This window comes from Etheostoma cragini, chromosome 11 (assembly GCF_013103735.1).
Source record: "Etheostoma cragini isolate CJK2018 chromosome 11, CSU_Ecrag_1.0, whole genome shotgun sequence".
Classification (NCBI taxonomy): domain Eukaryota; kingdom Metazoa; phylum Chordata; class Actinopteri; order Perciformes; family Percidae; genus Etheostoma; species Etheostoma cragini.
The window spans coordinates 9,469,914-9,487,968 of NC_048417.1; the positions used below are offsets into that span (position 1 = coordinate 9,469,914).

Genomic DNA, 18,055 nt, shown 5'->3' on the forward strand with positions numbered 1-18,055 from the left:
CTTGACTCTCAGACACAGGCTTGGGCAGAAGCTAGAGTGGGGAAAACTGCCAATGTAAAAAGTTAAGTCACCAGTTGGAGATGTAATTAGAAGCAGACTGTTTTTTAAATGCTTTGTTTCAATTTTTCCCCCTTCCTTTTCCAGATGATCTCTGTATAGTGCAGAAGTTCTGTTTTTCTCTTGATGTAATAGCCTTTTTCTCTGTAGACATCTGACATGTCACAATAGGAAAAGCACAGGTGTGCATGATAACATAATGGTGGCTTAATCTGCTCCATTTTAAGTGTTGTGCATGCTGGCTGTCACACGAAGCTTAGTCATGGCTTACCTAATGGGACACTTGAATGGAAAAGAGTCCTTGTTATTGTGAACAGTAACGTGTGTTTTTCAATGACAAGTCAAAATTGAATATCAAGTTTGCTCAAAACAACAGTGAAAAATAAAAGCATGCTTTTGACTCTGCTCTGACAGAACTAATAAAAATTTCAAGCACAGTTGGATGAAAAAAATTGAATTTATTCAGTGATTGTGAAGATGCCATTCAATGGGAGTCAAGGCACTACCATCCAATGTCCAACGAGAAGGTCACTTCACATGCCATTTTTTGTTTTTATTGAATAAAAGAATGAAGAAGACCACAATAATTGGTTGAATGGGATTTTTTAAGCAACCAATCATGTTAAGATAATGCTTTCTATAAGACAGTAGTTGACACATTTTGTACTTGGGCAGCATGTAAACTGCGTGATACGAGCCCAGGCCAAGGTAAGAAAAAGCAAACAAACAGACGTCAGCCACACACAGCGGGCTGGAGTGAAAATTTATACTCACACCTTTCGTCCCACAGCAGCGTTACATGATCTAAGTTAACCTGACAGCTCAGTACTCAGCTCAATAATACATGAGGACTTTAATCAAAGATTTGCATAAAAAGGTTCACGCTTTGTTCACAATCTGTACAGAATATAACACCTTCTGTCCTTTTTTGAACCCAACTTCAGCCTAGAAAGAACTGAAGAGGGATCAATCTCCCTGGAAGCACAGCCAAACAATATATCAACAGAATAAAAATTACTACAGGCTCACAGACAATGCAAATGACAAAACACAAACGGGAAACACATGTATATATGTATGTACATCTTTAAAAGAGTGTGTGTGTATAAAGCGTAACTTGTGATATCTAGGCCTATTTAGTTTTCTTTTGTGAAACATACCTTTTCAATAATAGTCTATCTAATTTAGTTTTGGCAAAAATATTGCTTTTTTAAATTGAGAGAGAGAAAGAGAGAGAGATAGAGTTAGAGAGAGAGATAGAGAAAGTTAGAGAGAGAGAGAGAGAGAGGAGAAAGAAAAATACGTATTCATATTCATAGGCTAGACTACTCGTTATTCATGATATTTACTTTTTTACGTGATAATGATTGTGTTAGTCTGCCACAATTAATCTTTACAGTAGTAAAACAAGTGAGAACGAGGCAAATAAAAGTATTTAGGTTACTGTTGTTGTGATGCAGCAACTTGAGGACGTTCGGCTGTTACTATAGAGACGGCTGCGCGCCTCCGCTGGATGCGCTGGTGCAGTTGATGTGATTGGAACCTGCGCGCGCTCCCGCACTCTCCCACACTATCCCAACACACAGCCGGAAAACAGCTAATGTCATGGACGGGACGAGACACTTCACATAAGGGAAATCCTCCTCTCGTAAGTGATTCAGTGTTTGTTTTTTCTCTGCTGCTACACTTGTTGTGTATCTAACTGGACATCCAGCTGTTGTGCTTTAAGGATGCTACTGACGCTTCGTGCTGATGCGCGCTAGCTTGTTGGTACTCCAGGAAGTGGAGACATTTTCATCCTCCTGAGTAGGCCTTGACTAAAATGTTGTCGTGTATTTGCTACACTATCACGTGGCCATATTGTAACATATCACATTAGCTTCGTTAGGAACCTAGCTACGTTAGCCTACACCTTTGTATAACGTTGACCTACGCACTTTGTATTGTGTTTGCCCAATTTAGCACCTTAGCTCTCGTCCGTTTCCATAGTAACCTTAGCCTGGTTGGTGTCATTCATTAAGTTCTCGATCTCAGTATGGAAATGAATTTCTTGATTGACAGCCAGTTGTGTGACAGCCCTTTTCCGGCCATATGCCACAGCAGCTTGTCTTGTGTCGAAAAGAAGGTTGAGCAGTTTCCCACAAGGGTTTTAGGGTTTCTCAGTCGCCCATTAAAGCCAAGTGGGTTAGCAAAGATAGGGCCTTGTATCTTAACTGCTCCAGGTGTAGCTTGTTTTTAACAAGATTGATTTGAAGTTTTCTTCAAGATTGTGCCACACAATAACTCGAGAAGTTACACTATTATTTAGAAAATCTTTATGACGTTTACTGACGGTACTGACAAGTTAAACATGCTGCAAACAATGGCATCGCATCTTGTAATGCGAAATGCTGCTAGACAAGATTAGCCTACAAGAGAAGAACTGATAAGGCTACTAAACATTTCTTTTGCAGTATGCCAGACATTGCATCAATTTTGGCAAGGATCTGATGAGTTTTAGTTCTTATTAATAGATGGGCTGAGTGACCTGATAGCCTACGTTAGTATCAAGGTATATATATATATATATATATATATATATATATATATATATATATATATATATATAAAAAGCTGCTCTAGGTAATACGTAGAGATTAAACATGGGTCAAATAATGTAAAAGTTGTCGCTTGGCAGTGCCCTTCAGCTCTATGGAGCATTGTAGCATCTTTCAGCTCCTTGTTTTTGTTTTAATTTCCCTCAACCTTAGTGTTTGCCTACTTTCACTGCTTTCTTCAGCATCATTTTCAGATCCAGCATGAAGGTGCTCTCAGCGTTAAAGCTCTGATAAACTCACTGTATGCTGCCTGCCCATCTCCAAATGGCAAACCAAGTGTGCTATGAAATCTTATTATTATTTCCCTTTTACACATTAAACAGGCACAATGGAACTTTAGTGCTCCATTATGTTCACCAGCTACTTGCTCACTGTCTTTTGGTTGGTGCTGCACAGGTAGCGCACACTGGGTGTACAGAATCAGAGCGTTTTGTCATTTTCTGAAAAGATGTACTTGCTGCTGCTGTAAACAAAGTCAATGAGAGCAGGTAGAGCAAAACTGCTGAAGTTGGCTGATAACTCTCTATGTGTTCGTCACCACGAGTGGCACCTTTTACAGTACACTTAATAATTGAAACCATTGTTCATGTAAAATATTAATTAATTCAATTCAACATGGGGATAAAAAGGGGGGGGGGGGTGAATGTTATTGTGGCCGCTGTATGCCCGCCTCCTCAGTCAGGAGCTGTATGAGTCCACCATTACCTTGAGATTGTATTGATCTTTTCCATAAATTTGAATTAAGCGTACCAACATAACACCTTTTTGTATAAATGTCTAATTGCCACTCGAGGCTGTGGTAGACAAAAAAACATCTGTACAAATGTGCTGCCAGCATCAACCAAACGTTTTCTTGTCTGCTGTAATTAAGATGATACTGCCAAAGTGTACTCTTCAAGAATAAAACTTCAGCGAAAAAAAAGTTTGCAGACTCCAACAAATACTAGTTACAATTAATCTGCCCAGTGATCGCATCCTACCCATGAGACACATGCCCTCTCTCCAAATGGGAAACTAATTGCAGTCTTTGCCACCTATACTCCCACATAATAGCACTTAGACCCTGCAATTTAGTTTTCACTCTTCTTCACGTCTCCATTTGCATATGTTAAGTGTAGCAATTACACTGGGAAATTGCTTCTAACTACATGAGGTTTATATGGACACTTTCTTTTCTTGGTAAGAGCATGAAAGGAAACAAGGGTGACACAGTTACATTGTTCTTCCCATGTGTTTTTGTTCTCATTGGATCTTTTTTTACTTTTTAAAAGGTGTGCAAAGTTTTTTGTCACTTTAAAAAAAAAATAGTTATTTTTGGAATTTCAGAAATTTAATTTTTTTTAATTTATTCAATTCATTTGTTGCACGTTTACATGTAACAGTTTAAATGGGACAGTAGATCATGCCATTTGCTCATTTATCAAATATACTATTAAAACAACATCACTACCAGACTACCAGGCATTGTCTTGTTCAATTCATAGTAACTGTAAATGTAATAATTCAGTTATAATTTATTTCACGTTGATATAGTAGCACACTTCATTGATGGGAACATAGAAACACAAACTACTCATGTGCTTATGATGCAGTGACACATTTCGTCTGGGCATTTGGGAATCAAAGTCTTTTCCTTTTTAGATTTTTTATGTTTATGTCGATGACACCTACAAAATTACAAATTTTTGATGTGTAAAAGCTTCACAATCCCACATTGTTGAATTGAATTTCATTGCTGTTTTTTGAAGGACTGTTACACCCAAGTTACAAATCATGCAATTTCTCACATTCCAATCGAGCCATGCAAATAGTTTTAGATGGATCTTCTGAGGCATCTGTTTTTGAGATTTCAGCCTCTATCCTAGTATAATTAAGGTAAATGAATTTGAGATTGTGTCTCTGTTATTTTTGGGTGAGAAATGGTTACTTTAAAAACTTAGTGTGTTCTGTGGATTCTCCAGTGTCAAAGGGGTAGAGCTATTGGTTCTAGAAAAAGATGTTTTCAAGTGTGCTGAGAGCCCCACAGACATTGTATTCGGGCAGCGCCAGAGATATCAGATACAGATATTTCAAAATATGGACAAATATAACCAACAACTATCATCATGGCTACATACCACTAGAGGTTATGTTTTTATGTAAGTTGGGTGGAACAAATTGATTGCATAGATATGTGCTAAGTAACGCTGCACCTAGCAGCATTGTGAATGTTCTCTCACCCCTCTTTACTGCTCTTATGACTGCTACCAATCACTGACTGCTGCCACAGGACCCCCAGGCCTTTAGGACATTCTCCTTTTTGCATCTCTAGTCTCTCTCTCTCTGGTTGGTCTCTCCACCCCTCTGCGACCTGGGGATGAATGCACCAATGAGGAGCCTCACAGTGAGTCCCCTGGTCCTCCTCCACCTCCACCCCATCTTCTTCCAACACCTCAGTTACTCACTCACTCAGTCACAGAGTGTCGCATATATGCCTTGATGTCAGACGTGGTGGGCATTCCTGTCTCTATAAACGTACTGTAGTTGTGGGTAGTGTACTGTACACCATAAGAGTCACGGTGTTAACTAACTGTTGTGTGTCATTTACAGGGTATGCCTGATCGCATGTTATGTGCAGTGCTGGAGCAATTTCAGCTTTACTTTTCCCTTTGGTATGTGCGCTTTGTCTCCATTCAGAGTGTCATTTCTTCTTGTGTTCTTATGTTGAAACAGCCTGTATACTTTTTTTTTTTTTTTCTGCATACACATATACACAAGCATACTGAACCATGAAAAGGCACAGGTAACACTAACTCAGACCTCACACTGTACAGTAGGTTGCACAGCTTAATACGCCTTGGTGTTCAATACAAAGAAGATCATGTATGATCTTTTCGAATGGTAAGTTACTGTAGCTGTGAATACACTCGTCATGTGTTCCATGTGTGCTACTTTGTGTATCACGGTGGCCATTTAACAAATTTAATTTTAAAATCCACACCTCTGTTCTGGCAATTCAAGTCAGGGTAGTTCATTTTTGTAATACACCACAGTATACTAAAGCTTAAAACTACATGTAATGACATTCAGAAGCCAGTACTGATACAGAGCTTATTTAATAGATGAACACTATATTCATATACAACGATTTACAGTAAGCGTTGTCTAGCAAGTAGTGCACTTGTATTTTTAAAGTCAGAACTGTTAATGTGGCCATACTGTATACGGCAAGCCAAGTGCCTCTGAGCTGCATTAAGTGTTGTACACGGTACACAGATTATCATTCACATTGGACACATTGGAGTTACTAAAAGTGGTACTGCCACTACCCAGACTTGGATGCAGCCAGTGTTTTCTCCTGTTCCTCATTTAGCTTTGTTCACTGTTTGGTTTGCCTCCCTCTCTCTGTCAGATCCACTCTCTGTATAGCACGGCAAGTCCCAGCATGCTAAAGAGGAAACAGAGTTCACGGGTCGAGGCCCAGCCTATGACCGACTTTGGTCCGGATGAGACCCTCGCAGACAGCGCTGACATTTTCTGGATCAACAAACCAGTGAGTGTACTCGCATCTGTGTCATGCTCAGCAGCTCAACACAATATCATGTTCCATTCATGCCAGATATTTTACTTATTTGTAAGCCACACTTAATTGATGCAATTTCTTTGTAATGTTGTTTTTACAAATATGGCAAGGTTATTTAAATAGCTGGACAGCAAAGAATACAACTAAATATTATAGAACCATTTATTGCTGAACCATGTTTCTTCTTTTGTCTTTCTGCAGTGGGTGCACTCTCTGCTGCGGGCTTGTGCCATCATCAGTGTCATCTCTGTGTGTATGAACACCCCCAAGACATTTGAGCATTACCCTCCGTTGCAGTATGTGACCTTCACGCTGGACACACTGCTCATGTTCCTCTACACCGCAGAGATGATTGCCAAGATGCACATCAGAGGAATCATCAAGGTAGCAACTGACAGTTGAGCAGAGTTACATGGCCATAGGTAGCACATTACCAAAATCAAACTATAAGATTACATTTTTTTAAACCCCATTTTTTTCAATATTAAATAAACAAATAAATACATAAAGCAATTAATATGGCTATGAGGCACATCCTAAAATAAATAAATGAGGAAATGAAATAAATCTAAATATACAAAATTAGTTAATGTATGTTGAATAAATAAATAGGTGTTGCGTAAATTTAGTTTCAGGGGACTTTTATTTCATAATGTCACATTTATTTATTTCCCTCTATTTATTTTCACTTGTCATATTCAAATGAAGGGGCGTGGCTATCTCACAGCCTCAGACCACACAGTCTATGCCTTAGGCCACAGAAACAAGTTAGGCACTGGCCCGGGTGCTCCTTCTCCCTGCGTCCCTGCGTTCTCCTGTGCTGGGTCTTGCTGCAACCTTTTTTTTTAAGTAGCAGCTAGCAAGCAGCTAGCCACTAGGCCGTTGTGACCCGGGTCCCTGGTACTGTCTCTGGTTTAACTGTGGAGATGCCGTGAGCCGCTCTTGTCCTGGCGAATCAGTTAGCCTGGGAACGAGGCAAAAAACAGTTTTTTCATAGTTATGAAATTGTTTTTAAGTCCGATAATTTAACCCAATTCAAATCCAAAGTACACAGATAATGTCCTAAAGAAGCATCCATGAACAGAGAGCTGGTAGATGAAAGGCATAATTACTGCCATAAAAAAAGTGTGGACAGCTTAATTGGCAAATAAAGGATAACAAGCAGGGAGGCACTGGAGGACACAGATTTAGAATCACGTGTGCAGGAAAACAGTACACAACTGGAACAGTTTTTGTTTTTTTCTCTTGTTGTTCCTTCCAGTTCTTAAAGGTAGAGCAAACCCATCTTTGTCCGTAAAATGGGAAGGTTTATTTACTGTGTATGTCAAGTAAAATTCCACTTGTTTAAATGAGGCACCAGTCCCAGATTAGAATTTTATAAATTTGTGGATTTATTAAACAGTTCTATAACCTTGATTGACAATTGGAAGTCATATTTTGTAGCTTGTTGATGAAAGTGCCTGCGTAAAGCAAACGATGCACACAGCCTGGTAAAGTACAGTAATTGTATGCTTTTGTTCTTGTCAGTGTGTAATCAAACATGGTCTCTGTAGAGTGTTAGAACACACCCTCCTATTTGCAGCCTTTCTTCCTGTGGTAGGCTGAACGTTTAAGAGCTTCTTGCAGACTCTCTTTCTCTGTGTAAGTGGTTATTAAGTATACCCATTTTTGCTGGCCCTATGGCATTTCAGTTTCTTCACACTTTAGGGGACTATTCATTTTATGTCTTATCATGTTGATAACAGAGCTGTTTGAATATTGTTGTTAGACTGTAATTTCAGATTGTTATTTTCCGTGGATATTGCTATGTCATTACTTTTTCACACAACAGCTTTCTATCAGTAAAAGCTTCCATTTTTTTTAGAAGGTGATGGTTTGAACATGATGTTGGCAATTTTCAGAACCCTGATGACATTATTAAAGCATTAAAACATCACAGGATGTCTTGTGATTATTAGAATACATCAGCTTTTTTGAAAAATATGGCCTTGGAGGATGACGATGTGCATTTATTCTTGTTTATATGTTTTGCTCCTGTTTTTGTGCTTTTGGCCTTTTGCTGATGCCTCCTCTTTCTTTGTTTTGTCTCTTCACAGGGGGATAACTCCTATGGGAAGGATCGCTGGTGTATGTTTGATGGATTCATGGTGTTTTTCATCTGGGTGTCCCTAGTGCTACAGGTATAATGCAACATTTAAAAAGAAAGGTTTCTCTGCAATTATTTATATATATATAAACACACACACACACACATACATCATATAAGTATGTGTGTACAGCTTGGCATAAAGCAGTCAATTGTAGTAGCTGCTTTTTACTTTGTAACAATCCATTTCTCTTTGTTTTAGGTGTTTGAAATAGCAGAGCTTGTGGATCAGATGTCTCCATGGGGAATGTTGAGAATCCCCCGAGCGCTCATTATGATCCGGGCCTTCCGGATATACTTCCGCTTTGAGCTCCCTCGCTCTCGCATCACCAACATACTGAAGTAGAAAACTGTCATGAGCATTTCTCTACACCATGGTCTCCAAACTTAATGAATAGCCATACACGTAACAATGTGCCAATTTTTACTCTTCTGCTTTGCAGGCGATCTGGGGAACAGATCTGGAGCGTGTCTATCTTCCTGCTGTTTTTTCTCCTGCTTTATGGAATTCTGGGTGTTCAAATGTTTGGAACGTTCAACCACCACTGTGTTACTAATGATACACAGAGAGGGTAAGAACAACATTCATTCAATCTTTATTTATCCTTGAGAGACCATAAAGGGCAACACTCATTTACAATGGAATTGAGTCATATTACAAAAAGAAATATAGAAAGACAATAAACAATTCAATATTGGATTTTTTTTTTTATAAATAAATTAGGATAATAGGGATGCAAAAGAAAATACAATTCTTTAAAGCAGTTACAAGTAGAAGGTTGCAGGTTTAGAACCAGATTTCTAAATTGTCCAAGAGGCACAATAGAGTTGACTTTAAGTATAAAGACATGTAACTTTGGATGGCTAATTTGTTGTTTGCTGACACTCTTACTTGTTTCAACTAAGCAATTGTAGTACGTTTATCCTTCAGCTTTTTAGTGAGCACCTTTTAAATAGGCAGGCTTTGTTTTCGAAAGTATATGTTACGTGTGAGTTCTGGAAATTACTTTGCAGAGGTAGCTTGTATTACAGTCTGCCCATGTGAAATACTGCAGGGGTCTGCAGAAAGTAGATGCTACATTAAAAGATTTGAAACTTTAAAAAGACAATATCTGTTTGCATTTAATGCACTATACCCAGCTGTCATGTTGCAGTATAAATGCCCAGTATATAGCACTTTGAAACAACTGGTTTAACCAAAACCATATCATGAAGAATATTTGTCCTGGTGTGCTGGGATGTTATCAAAGGTTTGAGATAAAGTTACTCTTTGTTTCAAAGAGTAACTTGGTCCTCTTTGAAACATTTGTGTTTGTGTGAATGAATACTGTACATATTGACAAAAAAATGACTTGATGGTAAAATCTAATGTCATATTTGGTGCTTGATACAAAATTAAATTTTTTGTATAGCCCAGCTGTTAACAGGTTTACAACGTATCCCTCCCAAAAAACAATACCCTTCCCCTGCACAATGGCAAGGTAATACATATAGTGTGAAACCTCAGTTACAAAGTCAGATAGAGTTAAAAAAGTGTGTGCAATATAGTGAATAAAAACGTAAAACGGTTTGCTGTTTGCACCCCATTGTGACATCCTGCTTTAATGAATTACAGGAAACCAAACAATGATGGGTCAGCCTGATTAGTCATTCTGACAGATTTTGACAGCCTCTCATCTTTTGTGATCAATTCGGTGTGACCATCTAAGCAGTAACACATTATCTTGGCTTTGTTGTGTGGAGCAGCACCTCTGAACAACCTAATTTAATTAATTCAGGAGCTGTTTCGGTCAGGGTTACTGTTATACTTTTTTTTAATTATAGGAATTTAGAGGGTACACAGGCCGGGGCTCCCTTCTAAAATACGTTGTTTACTTTTAAACAATGGTGTTCAGCATATTCTTGCAACAGGAAACCCAACGACTTGTGGGCGAATGGGGATTTAAGGTCACATTCTTTTAAAACCACATAGCAATTTTGGGTGGAAAATTATCAAATTAAAAAAATCCAAGTACTTTAATTTAACTTAACCTACTTTTTAATTGTCTTTGAAAATGAATTAAAGTGAAATGACCAGTATTATAATGTTGAAAGGCTGAATAACCCTCTGGATACCAGCACTGGGGGAAATGCGGGATTGGGGATGTATGACAGTTTGTGCACATGTAAAAAATGAGTATGTATTTAAACACAATTGTGAAGAATTTGTTTTCACATATTCAGTTCAGGATGTTGATAGCATACAGAGAATAGGAATCCCTGTGGAGACAAAAGGTTGGGGAAGCAACCATCATGGTGAAATTCCCAGGCTGCAGGGAGAGCTAATACTAATTATAATAATAATAATTTCCTACATTGTCCAGTATGAAGGTCATTCATGCACAAGCGCTACCCATTTATCTTTCCTTACTGATTGTGTGCCTAAGCACCTTACACTGCATACATTGATCATTGGAAGGAAAGAGAGCACGCAACACAGTCATATTTATCGACCCGACATCCCTCTATACCATCATTCCTAAAGTGGCGTGGCGGCGCATCTAATTTGTTTGCTGCTGCGCTCTTTTACCCAAGTCCCTCACATATGCTTCAATGGGGCATTTTTTAAATATGTCACACAACGACTGATGTGTCTAATCTCTATCTGCCATATGCCTTTGGCACAAAGTCAAAGCTCCCTAGCTTTTAACACACAAGGGATGTGATGGGATTTGGGGAAATATTTTCAGATATGGATATTATATTAAAACCGTTTGGATTTTTGAACAAAATAGGGTGTCCTCTCCTGGATGTCAGGATTTCTGCAATTATTAACCTAATGGCTATTTAACTTCATGGTAAATAATTACATTCTTGGTTTTGTTACTTATGAATTAGATCTACTCAATGGGGCTTTCGTGTTTTGTAGAGTTCTTTAAAGCTATTTTGTGTTTGTGTGTTTGAGCATTATTCTAAATAGAAAAGTCTTCTTAAAAGAAAATATATAGGCATTTTTGAATGACACGACAAAATCATTTCTGGGATTCAACAAATGAACGCATTATTGATTAGATATTTTGAATCAATTAATGTAATAGTAACATTTTAGAGGGTGTAATGGGGTGTGCATGTCTCTTTTATGAAAAAAAGTGATCTAAAAACATATTTATTAAAGGTGCAATATGTAATACTGACAGCTAGTGGGCAAATAGTTATAGCAGTACAAATTCAAAATACTTGAGAGAGTCGTCTCCCCCGCTCCCTCGTCCACAGAGGAGATTGCCAGGCTGAGACCGCAGCATTCACAACAATGTTGCTAGACGCTAGCCTCACATAGTCAGACATTACGGTACAGCACAGCGGAGTAGCTAACATTAGATGCTGGCTATATTGACAGTCATAAAAGCCCATGCTCACACAGAGCTCCGTACCAAACTAACAAACACTTTTTGGGCTTAGAATTACTGAAGGAATTGCTAAAATCACAACAACCTTGTTGTCCTCACCACCCGACGGACAGACACACTTCCTCGGTTTAGAATTATGGTAGGAACCGCTAAAAATAACACAATTTTGCTGTCCTCTCCACCTGACTGCACACTTAGAATTACAGCAACAATTGCTGCACCCACTGCAAACTCACAATCTCTTGATTTTTTTTCAAGTTCAACTCAAAACCAACTTGGGCACTCTAGTTATATAATTCATTGTGAGTACACAATTGTTGAAATGACATAAATTGCCCGTTCCTTGTAGCTGTGATAAATTAGCCTGAAGTTAACCCTTACCTGTTTGGAAATTAGCCAACTCTGCGTCTTTTTGTCATGTCACTGGTCACGCAACTGTTAGAAACATGCAGTTTTTTTTTTTAGGTTGGGTAGAATCTATCTCGATTTTGTTTGTTCGTTTGCTGCTTTCATGGCTTTCCTAATGTTACAGGTGTAGCCCGCTGGGTTTACGTTTTTACAGGTACATCTGGCAACCCGGCCTGGCTGTCAAACTGCGTAGTTGATAACAACACACTGGCCAAAACACAAACAGAAATTCTGTCACGGAACGGAAATTTTACAAGGATAAAATACTGGCATTAGCATTATTGTCAGAAAAGATAGTATTTCAACCTAGCATGTTTCCTTAATATCCGATGACGCATTGGGGTCGCATTGCAGTAAATATACTTTGTTTTTAATTGGATATAGAACTTGAGAAAAAGGGTATTGTTAGTGTAGTGCTTCATCTGCCAAACACACTGATTCAGTGTATTATGTTTAAACAATAGGTGTTCTTCGAGGTGGGCAAAAGCTGTTGACCGGACTCACATTTTCAGTTATGCAAAACATTACAAAAAAATTCTGGAAAAAACACCTGTGGCTAAAAGACAGGAAAAGAGGGACAGGGCACAGTGTGTGTTTGCACTCTGTATGTGTGTGCACACAGGCAATATGCATCTGTGTATGTGTGTATGTCATGCTTATATAACATTTGTAACTGGCTATAGATTTTTCACCTTAACCATAAACTCAAGTATCAGCGTCAAATCTTAAAAGATATCTCACAGCTCACCATTGATTTTGAAATCCACTTAAAGATACAAAAATTCTTGCTTCATTTTGTTGTTACAATCTCTTTTTGTATTCACACATTACAGTATATATTTTTTTCTATTTAAGATATTACTTCCATGTACCAGATGTTGCATACATTTGTAAATGCAACAATGCAACATTGCTGCAACAAGTGTTTTTTCTTTCTTTTGATCAGTAATGTGACATGGAACAGCTTGGCCATCCCAGACACCCATTGTTCCCCTGATGGTGAAGGCTACCAGTGTCCTCATGGCTTCAAATGCGAGGACCTGGAAGACCTGGGCCTCAGCCGACAGGAGCTCGGTTATAGTGGCTTCAATGAACTAGGTAAGAGCTATACACTTAGACATTTAATTTATGTCAGTTACATTTCTAACCCTGAATTCCAAAGGCCCAGATTCAGAACTGTTAAGATGATACACTTAAAACAGTAATACGTGGTTCTTAATAGTTAAATTGATAGATCCCGACTACTGTTATTGATGTGCCAGCTGTCTGTCAGTTACACTTGGCAGCTGCTGTCAGCTGCTGATTACTTTACCTTACTTACTTTAGATTAATTAGCTACATCTGACCAAATGTGTCGATGACAGTGACATAGGCATGCTTAAAAATATTTCATCAGATGAATCAGTCTTGACATTATAAAGAAGGAATGGAAAACCAGGAGGATACCGGGTGCGGTTTTTCACCCTCTAGGATGTCAGAATGTACTCATATTATATAGAAATTCAAGGTAATGTTTTTTGTGAAAGGCTTAGTCTGAGGGGAGCCATGATAATTGGTGTGAAGCTCACAGACATTGCCGCGTGGCGCAGAGGACCAATACTGACACTTGTTTCAATAACAATGTCTGCTTTTTTTATCTAATTGTACATCTCTCCGATTCATGTATCTGTCTTTGTTTAGGTACGAGTATCTTTACCGTGTATGAGGCTGCATCACAGGAGGGTTGGGTGTTCCTCATGTACAGAGCCATTGACAGCTTCCCCCGCTGGCGCTCCTACTTCTACTTTATAACTCTCATTTTCTTCTTGGCATGGCTTGTCAAGGTGAGACCCAATCTCTCTGTACCGCACATTTCATAATGCTTTTAAGCTCCCATGGCATGACAGAGGGGGATAGTTGAACACCAAATGGTTTTAGTTAATTGACATGACCAAACCTTTTACCCACAGACCTAACAATTTCCCCTTTGATAGTGGAATGTTCCCTGGCTAATAAGAGAATGAATATTGCAACACAGATAGTGAAAGGAATTCAAGAGACGAGAGATTCACATTTATTCTTAATTGTCACAACAATCTTTCTCTCCCAATTTCTCTGTTTCCCTCTCTCTGTGTTTCTCCTTCACAGAATGTGTTCATTGCAGTCATCATCGAGACATTTGCTGAGATAAGAGTGCAATTTCAGCAGATGTGGGGATCAAGGAGCAGTACCACATCTACTGCCACAACACAGGTATGACTGTCACAGTCACAGACACACAAGTTGACAAAGTAGCGGTTGAGTGGAAAAAATGTGTCCATTCATCAGAGTTCCTCAAAGCTCATCAAAGTTGCATGAATTCAGAAAATTCTAAGGAATGAACACAAACACATTTTGACAGGAATGCCTTTTTTAGGGTTATATGAGTGCATCTTCATAAATTAATGCCTTTACTTACTTACATCAAAATTGGCGTTATATATTTTTTTTCAAGAATATGTTTTGGGCATTTTAAGCCTTTATTTATACAGGACAGCTGAAGTCATGAAAGGGGAGAGAGATGGGGAATGACATGCAGCAAAGGGCCGCAGGGCTGAGTCAAACCCATGACCTCTGCTTAGAAGAGTAAACCTCTATAAACGGGCGCTTGCTCTACCAGGTGAGCCACCCAGGCACCCCGAAATTGGCATCTTAAGGGTGCTGCAACTGTCTGTTTTGGTGTTCGTTTTGGTGATCGCCACTAAATGAGTTTGAAACAATTGGATTGCCCTCCTTTGTTTGGAACTCCTTCACATTGGTTTTGTTCACAAGTAAAGTTAAGAGACAGTAAAAAACTGACAAATAAATTAGTGCGTCCTTAACAGTAGCAGACTGTTATGGTAAAGAGTGAGTTAAAGGGTAAGCCTTTGATTTACTAATAAGTCTATGTTTCAAAGGTCATGCATAAGCTCTGGGCAGTGACTAAATATATGTGATCAAAGATGCAAGTGGCCATCTGGGGTCACCCTTAGTGCCATGGTGAGGAGGTTGGACCTTTGAAAAGAGCTTGAAAAATAATCACTTCTCCTCTTTGTTAAAAGGAACAATTTAGCGAGTGACAACCCCAAAGTTTAAGTAAGCACCTTCAGCAAATATCATGCAAGACATTTGTCCTAAAGAGTTTACAATTTAATTTAAAATACAAATATGATACTCTTTAACTAAATTTGGTTTTGTTCAATTTGGATGTTTAAAGCAAATAACAAGATTGTTACCTCAAAAGGTGCTTTTTGATCATCATTTTCTTCATCTTCTATCTATCACTGCTTATACATTTTCATGAGATTAGGCCATAAACGGCTATACACTAGAGAGAGATTATAAGGTCTACTGACATAATATTCACTGTTATAAAGAAGTGATTTGGGTAAGGGAAACACAATAATAAAAGGGGTAGCAGTTTCTGGATCTTTATTTTAGAAATGCCCATACATTCCTCACCATCACTTGGTCCAGACAGAATCCATTCATGTCAGTGATTAGCATTTGCTTGACATTCAAGTTGGAACATTTAGCTGTCTTACAGATGTCCTTTCAGGTTCGATAGGGGTTGTTACTTTGGTCTTGATTAATGCTTATTTTTCTTTTGATGTGAGGAGCATTTGATTGCCTCTACCACGCTTACAGTAGACTACTCTGGATTGACAAAGAGGGTTGAGAGGTGGGTTTAAAGTAGAGAAAATCAAGAGAGGGACAGGGCTCAGTATTTTGTACATTTTTGTATTACATTTAAAAACTGGGTAAATAAGAAGGCAGACATTCTGAAATGTTATTTGTGAATTCACAGAGAATATGTAACACAATACATAAGTTGTCGTATGGCATCAGCCAATAAGAAAAAAATCTCTTAAATACAACAGTTTTAAAGAATATGGTGGGTAGATGCATGGATCTGCTTCTGTATTCTGCAGATATTTTGTTTATTTCAAAGAAAAGCATTCATTGGCCACTATTATACGCTTGGATTTGTTAAGAATCTAAAATACCTCTTAAACATTAGACATTTTTTAACCTGAATGGAGTTGGCCTGACAAGCAGTATACTGTTTTCAGTTATTTATTAGAAATGATACATCATGGAAAGTCATGAAACTAAATCCTTGTTACTTCAGTCATGATGGAAAACAGGCTGGTGCCACCGTCATGTACCCAGCTATGACCTTGAAAACAATTAGCCTTTTTTTCCATTATTAAAATTAATGGTAATCACATCGTCATGCCCCAATCTTTATCTTAGAGGGGGTAGAACTAATTAGCTGTGGTGTACCACTTAACTGTCAATCACAGATGAACAATGTTCTTCCATCCTCATGTTCCCTAGACAGGAAGGCTGGTAAAAAGTGGCTCTGGGAGAAACAACCCATGGCACACTCTCTATTCTTTGACTTTGCTATGCTGTCTTCAGATTATTGAGGCTTCTAATAGAGATTAGGCTGTAAACCCTAATAACATGACAACGGATAAATCATAGGATCATGCAGACTTCATCAAAGTCTACTTTGGCTTGTCTGAAGTTGTATGAAAACTCTGTTTGTTTGACATCAAGGTTGTAGCTGATATTCTCCTTGCCATGTTTTAATAAAGGCAAGATGATAAAAGCTATGGATTGGGCACCACAGCTTTGCTAGGATGTGATAAACTGTGAAGCAGCGCCACCAATGGGTCAAAGTTTCTTATTCTCCTGTGAATTATCTCAACATCTGTTGGATGGATTTGCACAAACATTTTACAGACATGTGTGGTTCCCAGATGATGAATCCTAATGGCTTTAATGATCCCCTTACTTTTCTTCTAGTGCCAGCATGAGGTTCTCATGTTGTTTTGAGTGAAATTTACCAATAACTGATGATGTCATGATACTTGGTACATGCATTTAGGCCCGCCTCAGGATAACTTGAACCAGCACCACCATCAGGTCAAATAAAAAAACTAAATACCGAAACTAATTGCCATTCTCATCAGCCTCAGCTATTCTTTGGGTTTTGTGTCAATTGCAAATGTAAGTACGCTAAATGTATGTGCAAAGATGAAAACACTGTCTGCAAGACATGTGCATGCTATCATTGTAATTTTGAGCAAGTATGCCAACATTATCATTCAGCTCATAGCATTGATGTGCCTAAGTACAGTCTCACCCAGCCATGCTCTGGCTGCAGGCTGTTTTTTCTTATAGTGTCTTAACTGTTATAATATTAGCATAAGGAAAGATTTGGCCTTCCACAAACAATTGCATCAAAGTCCTTTTGGGGTTACATCAAAGTGTGACAAATAACTGAAACTAGCAAAGTTAACTCTCAATGACATCACATTTGAGAACCAATTGTCACAATAGTGTTTATAACTAATTTGTTGTGTAGATGAATGATTGATATTCCATAAGTGAGCCAGCTGTAATGTGAGTTTGGAAGTATCTTCTGTGAGATTGTTTTTATTTCTGGTGTTAGTTCCTTAGGCCTATATACTGTATTTAGTAGCTATCATGCTGTTTTTGTGTGGGTACAAATCTGTGCCTCTGACGCCTTCAGCTTATTTTGTGGTCACAGATGTCTTATGAAGATGTAGCCAAAGGGTAGATGTGTGTGTTTGAGTTTAGTCCAGTACTTTGAATGGTGTGCAAGTTTGTTTTGTGTGTGTTCTGCCCCTCATGTGTTGTACTTGTGCCACAGATGTTTCATGAAGACTCTGCTGGGGGGTGGCAGCTTGTAGCTGTGGACGTTAACAAACCCCATGGCCGAGCGCCTGCCTGCCTCCAGGTAAACACACCACAGAATTAATATGCAGCTGATGCTGCTGGTGTAAAGTGTTTCTCTCTCTTTCTCTCTCACACACACACACAGTCTCACACACACACACAAACACACACACACACACACACACACACA

General features: G+C 38.6%; 1 protein-coding gene across 3 annotated transcripts in view; it reads left to right on the forward strand.

The window, feature by feature from the left end:
• Window positions 1-1,548: 1,548 nt before the first annotated feature.
• Window positions 1,549-18,055, forward strand: part of nalcn (sodium leak channel, non-selective) — a 66,954-nt gene continuing 50,447 nt past the window's right edge. For 2 of the 3 annotated variants that reach the window (XM_034885127.1, XM_034885128.1), the window contains exons 1-11: window positions 1,589-1,705; window positions 4,966-5,037; window positions 6,046-6,186; window positions 6,418-6,600; window positions 8,313-8,396; window positions 8,565-8,704; window positions 8,806-8,934; window positions 13,103-13,254; window positions 13,837-13,979; window positions 14,284-14,388; window positions 17,840-17,926. In XM_034885127.1, the coding sequence (XP_034741018.1) occupies window positions 1,658-1,705; window positions 4,966-5,037; window positions 6,046-6,186; window positions 6,418-6,600; window positions 8,313-8,396; window positions 8,565-8,704; window positions 8,806-8,934; window positions 13,103-13,254; window positions 13,837-13,979; window positions 14,284-14,388; window positions 17,840-17,926 (1,284 nt within the window). In that variant the 5' untranslated portion in view covers window positions 1,589-1,657. Of the gene's footprint in view, window positions 1,706-4,923; window positions 5,038-5,243; window positions 5,306-6,045; window positions 6,187-6,417; window positions 6,601-8,312; window positions 8,397-8,564; window positions 8,705-8,805; window positions 8,935-13,102; window positions 13,255-13,836; window positions 13,980-14,283; window positions 14,389-17,839; window positions 17,927-18,055 lie in introns of all 3 variants that reach the window. The other variant, XM_034885129.1, reaches the window with a different exon arrangement.